The sequence below is a fragment of the Melospiza georgiana genome, chromosome 9 (genome assembly GCF_028018845.1).
Source record: "Melospiza georgiana isolate bMelGeo1 chromosome 9, bMelGeo1.pri, whole genome shotgun sequence".
Classification (NCBI taxonomy): domain Eukaryota; kingdom Metazoa; phylum Chordata; class Aves; order Passeriformes; family Passerellidae; genus Melospiza; species Melospiza georgiana.
The window spans coordinates 9,637,538-9,643,537 of NC_080438.1; the positions used below are offsets into that span (position 1 = coordinate 9,637,538).

At 45.4% G+C, this 6,000-nt stretch overlaps 1 protein-coding gene across 1 annotated transcript in view; it reads right to left on the reverse strand.

Moving 5' to 3' along the window:
* Positions 1–4,768, reverse strand: part of KCNT2 (potassium sodium-activated channel subfamily T member 2) — a 117,462-nt gene extending 112,694 nt beyond the window's left edge. The window contains exon 1 of the mRNA XM_058030027.1: positions 4,606–4,768. Coding sequence (XP_057886010.1) covers positions 4,606–4,700 — 95 coding nt within the window. The 5' untranslated portion in view covers positions 4,701–4,768. The remainder of the gene's footprint in view (positions 1–4,605) is intronic.
* Between the last annotated feature and the right edge of the window lie 1,232 nt (positions 4,769–6,000).

A 6,000-nucleotide genomic window follows, 5' to 3' on the forward strand; every position in this document is an offset into this window, starting at 1 on the left:
GTTCAAGACATTTTTGTCAGAGCAGGCAGAGGAGAATTTGAACAGTTCATCCGACTAAGCAGTCATGCTTCAGTGGTGGGAAACATTCCCGTCTTGCTAGAATTCACTAAACCAAATGCAGTTTTTATATCTTCAAGAGCTTCTAAAGAAAGGATTAAATGTCTGGGCATAAATGATTTAAGAAATGTGAGGTAAACTGTGCTCTGCAAGATACAAAAGGCCTTAATAAAAAGGTAGTGATACGGAGAGAATGTAAATGCTTTTAATTTTTAACTTGGAATTCTTTCTTTACACCTCTAGCATGCTGTGGGGTTTGGCTGTTTTGAAGCCCGTGGTAACTATTTATGTACAGAAAACCTCTTCATTGTAGCTTTCCCAAACTTACATGGGAACCTAAAAATAAACATTGTCTTTTATCCTCTCCTCTGCAGCAACTGACCAACTTTGAACATGTCACCTCTTCACCAGGTAGGATGTTTTCTAATTTTATTTGTGTAGCTTTTCCACACAGCTGGTAAGAATAAGGACTGATGATCAGTAGGGTTATGAAACATTTCATTGCATAGTTTAGTATTACAATCACAATTTAGTGAAATCTGGCTGAATTAACAGGTGAATAGTTGTGCTAATCACTGGGTTTGCCCTCTATTTCTGCTCATTTCCCAACAGCCCAACCGAAAGGTAAATTTCATGATGAAGGTCAATAAACATCTCAGAATATGCAGCAAATCAAAACAGTCTGTTTCATCTGCAAATACTTTAATAATGAAAGAAAAATGTAAGATTCACAAAGGGATATTAGCAATATTTACAGAAAAAGTGAAAAAGTCAAGGATCCAATCTTCTCTTTACCCTTAGCCCAGTGCCTGGGATATTTCCACGGCCAGAGGAAACCTGAGTCATTGCCCTACTTGCCACAGAATTCACCCACTTGACACACACACACACATGCTCTAGCTGAGCTGGTATTTTACACACTGCTTTGTAGAAGCGTTCTCCATATAAAATGAGTGGAGGGTAGCATCAAACATCATCTCCAGTTTTCAAAGGGAACCAGGTTCCTTTGAAAATCTAGATTTGCAAAAACCAAAACTGATTTTATCATCCTTTTTTTGGGAAAAGAAAACAAACCACTCAGCAGATTCAGGAATGCCAATAAATTATTCGAAGTAGCTTTCTTACTGAACAAAATCATTTGTCAAAGATTCAGCATGTTCTTCTGCACACAGCAACTTCTTTTATGAAAAATAATATACAATCCAATTTGGCGGTTTGTGGAAGATGACAGCCCAGAACCCATCTGTTACTGAAGCCAACTGCAAGGCTGCTATGAATCTAAGCTATGAAAGCAGAATTTCTGGGGGGAGGGAGCAGAAATGCAAAAGCAGTGAGATGGATGCTACTGTACTGAAGAAATACAGGAATGGCATCATTCAGGAATGGTATCGGGTAAGGAATGGATCATTAACTAGATAGCTAAAAAGAAAAAGAAAAGTCTGAGTGAAGCTCCACTATAGAAGTCCCCAGGAAGGAAAAAAAATGAAAAATAGAAAGCTGTCTTCAAAGAGGTAGAGATCTAAGAACAAAATTCCTGAATGAGAGTTCTATTACAATCACCTAAGCATTTTAGCACATGTGTATTTTATAAATTAACAGGAACAGTTAAAAGAAATAGGTGATGAAACTCTCGCCCTAAAGAATCATAACCATTGAGGCTCCAAAATTGAACTAGGATTATGTCAGAAATATATCTTTCAACAAAAAGAGGAGAGGTCACAGAATTTCAGTCTTATTTATTATTAAATACTACCATATGACATATAATGGCAAACCATGCTATTAAAACTGATTTGGCAACACAGGATCCTGAGTGGGAATAATTCCATCTCCTCTCCACTCTAAAAAACCAACAACCATCTGAAAACCAGGAGATGGACTCTATCAGCAAAAAGCAAGCATTATGCCAGAAAAGGCACATGGGAAGGAGAACAGAGATCCTCCAAGGATAAACAGACTGGGAAGATCAAAAAGAGAATGGAACTAAGACAAGACAGAGCTTGGCTGGTAAGAGACCAGAAGTTCACAGATCACACAGATGGAAAACCCTTAGCAAACATCACACTGCCGGAGCTGAGAGCAAGTGGAATTAAAAAGTTGCAGTGAACTGGAAGCAGGCAGAAAAATTTTTGCATCTCAGCCAAAGTCCAACAAACTAAAATGAACTATCCTTGATCACTTGCAGCCTATAGTAGCTATAAGGGTACTTTAACTGTGTTTCAGTATTCAGAAATTCCATTCATAGCTAACATCCATTCAACCGAAGGGTTACAAACCCCTCTATATTGCACACTGCTTAGAACAGAACACAAAGGATGTGCTTCACCAAAACCAACCCAGAACCATTCACCTAAGAGTGCACAGAAAAGACAATAAAGCAGACAAAGATAATATATATTTGTGTAACACCAATCTTGCAAACTAATAAGAAGCTGATCTCAGGGTCCCCATTAGTCTGCAATCTTTCTCATTCAGTATTTCCTGGAAGTATGTCTAACATTCTAAATATTCCACTTGGCACTATTTCTATGCAGAGCACGCATGCTTTTTCTATAATGGATACTAATACTCCAGCAAGATAGGAAGGAATGAATACTTCAATATCACACATGAAAGCCTCCAGTTCAGGAAAGTAAGAATCTGGACAGACAAACAACAGATAACACACAAGATCTTGGTAAGAATGGCTCTCCTTCAGTTACTGAAAAGCTGGTATCCAAAAACACTGCTATGGTAACTTGCAGAGCTGGAGGACAGCACGCTCCTGTCACAGCCTCATGTAAAACACAATCTTGCTTGCATTGTGGGGAATTCCCTGCACACCTTCCTACCACTGTGCAGCTGTGGCCAGCCTCAGCACAGACAGTGCATAAAAATCTAGAAGCAATTTACATTTTTGTATTTCAGATTGTGCCAGAGATCTCTCTTGTAATGTTTGTTGGAATATTAATGAAATATTTAAAATTGATTTTTAATTAATTTTTCACCGGTTCTTTGCAGGAGTTTTTAAAAGGTAAGCATGCTCTGGGAGACTTCTGTGCTATAATTCTGCTATCAAGATTGTTTTAAGGATTATTTACTTTGATTTTGTTAAGTGCACATAGACCTGAAATAGATAATAGCTAAAAGGAAGCTCTGGGTTGTGCAGTTACACTATTTGCTATTTGAGACCAGATGATGCTTCTGCCGTAGAAGGTAACTTCATGAAGTGCAAGTCAAACAATTGACATCTGGGAAGTGCTTGACAGAAGTTTAAATAGAGGTGGAAAAAACGTTAAGCCCCAGAATGATCCAAAAAGGTATACAAAGCATGTTTTGTAAATTTCAGCCATCAAAACCCAAACAAATAAGTTGTTAAAATAAGAATGACAGTGGAGTTTTTTCTTATTCCAGTAGGAAATAAGATGCAGGTGTAAAATGCTAAGATTACATTTTCTAAAATCTCAAAGAATCAGAAATAATGACTACATTACAGTACACTTATAATTTTTAAACAGTAAAAACATGGTTTGATGAGCATACTATTTAACTCTCCCTTACATAGTTACAATGCTGTCATTTCTAACCAACAGCATTCATTTTTGTGACTATATTAAGATGTCATTAACCATTTCATAACTGTCTGAATAAACAGCACTTGTTTAACTGCTTCAATGTAGAGCATATTCTCCTAAACAAGGGTAACATTTAGTTCATATTTCCATGATCTTGTGATTATCAATCAATAAGAATCCACATCTCCTTAGAAAAGTAGTGAAAATCTGACCAGTGTAGAACAGCATTAAAATCAAAAGTTTCTGACTGTCAAGTTAAAGACATACTCTGACAATTCAAATATATTGAATTAAAATCTATCCAATATGTTGCCGATTTTGCTTTTCTGACATTTGACTACAAGAGAGTGTTAGCAGAAACTGGATATGACACATAATTTTGCAAGATGGGATCTGTGTCTGTTGAGACACAAGGTTGTATGGTCCAGCAGAGTGGAATGATGCTGTTCACGAACGCTGTTCATTCAGCATTTGGAAACTGAACACATGCACACGGTTTGCTTGTTTCTTTCAATGTAAAGGGCTCTTTGTTTATGATTTTAAGGAAAACATTTGACTTGAAACAAACAAGTCTTTTTCTGTCGGGTGTGATTAAAGGCGCTGAGACACTTGAAGGAATTAATAAAGGAATAAAATCATGGTAGTTCCGTCCATGCCTAGGATCCCAGCATGGAAAGAAACTGCATGTGAAGAAGCCTGGGTATTGGACACCGAAAGCACACCGCAGTTAGCCTTTGGACAAACGGCCAAAGCCTGTTTTGTTTGGGACGCTTTCACAGGGACACGATCCTTACCTGCGCTGTTCGTGCGGTGCCGCGGGGCAGGCACGGCTCGGCCGCCGGCGGGAGCGCTCGGAGCCCGCGGGATGCCCCGGCTCGCCCCGGCTGCGGCACCGCAGCCCCGGCCGGCCCTCGCAGCCCCTGCCCGGCGAAGTTTCCCCCGGGGCCGCTGCCCGGCGCCGCCACCCCGCCGGGGACACCGCGCCCGCGCTCACCTGTCGTCGCTCTGCCAGCCCTGGTCGCCCAGCAGCAAGTCCCGAAAGCGGTACCGCGGCGGCAGCGGCGGCACCTCGCTGTCCAGGTCCACCATGCTGCCCGGAGCGGGGGGCAGGGGGCCGGCCGGAGAGAGGGGAAGCCCCGCCGCGGCGCCCGAGCAGCGGCCGGACCCGCCCGGCGTGTGGGGGGCAGGAGCGGCGCGGCGGCAGCGGCGCGGCGCGGGCTGGCCCCGCACAAAGGCGCGGCGGGGCTGGCCCCGCGGTCCCCGGCGGCTCGGCGGGAGCTCTCGGCCCCGGGAGCCAAGTCCCGCCCCGGGGGGAGGCAGGTGGCGGCGGGCGGCGGCCTCGGCGGCGGCGCGACCGCCCCCCGCCCACGCCCACCCTCACAGCGAGCGAGCGAGCGGCGAGCGCGCCGCCGCGGCCCACAACAAAGGGCCGTGCCACGGCCGGGCCGGCGGCCCCGCACCGGCCACTGCAGCCGCCTCGGCTCCCGAGCTGCTCCCTGCCTACTCCCCTCCTCCCGGGGCAGCCTCAGGGGTGCTTCTCTGTAGGCCCCGAAACGTGAGAAACGGGTGTCTTACCTCAGGTAGAACCCGCTGTGTTGGTGACGGTGCGGCCGTCTGGGCACGGCTGGGGCTGGCACAGCCTCGGCCGCTGCCCGCGGTAACCGGGCACACCTGGGCACAACCAGAGCTCCTCTGAACGCCGGGTGCAGCCCGCGGTAACCGGGCACACCTGGGCACAGCCAGAGCTCCTCTGAACGCCATTGCAGCCCGCGGTAACCGGGCACACCTGGACACAGCCAGAGCTCCTCTGAACGCCAGGTGCAGCCCAGCCCGCTCCGCGTTCCGTCAATTTCTGAGCCTGCTTAATGGCTCTTGGACTGGCAGGTGGTGCGGGCCCTGTAAAAAAGAAAAACCACAGAGAAGTTGAACTATTCCCATAGTTGAGATTTGCAGGTAATGTCTGTAAGTGTGAGACACTCTAAAAGTATTTTAGACACGCAGGATCAGCCCAAGTATGGCAGCCTGGCGTGTATCACACAGCAATGTGCCCTGCTGAGAATCCAGCTCTGAGCCCCATGCTGTGATGCACAGATTTCCTCAGGTAACCAACAGGTAGCTCAATGCAGGACTCACATTGCCTGTGCTGTTGTTACAGTCATTGCATCTTTCCTTGCTTCTTTAGCACAAAGCTCTTAAGCACAGCTTCGGTGATTGCTGTTTCTTTAGAGAGCTGCAGTATAGAGTCCCTGGCCCTGTAAAACGCTGGGATCACTGGAGTATGATGCTTACCCTTTTTCACAGCTTGCTGCACTCAGCATTTAGAATGTGCCTCTCGGAAAGCCTTGTCAGGTGAAGCAAAACAGATCTATGTGGCAAGAGTTCAAAGGTA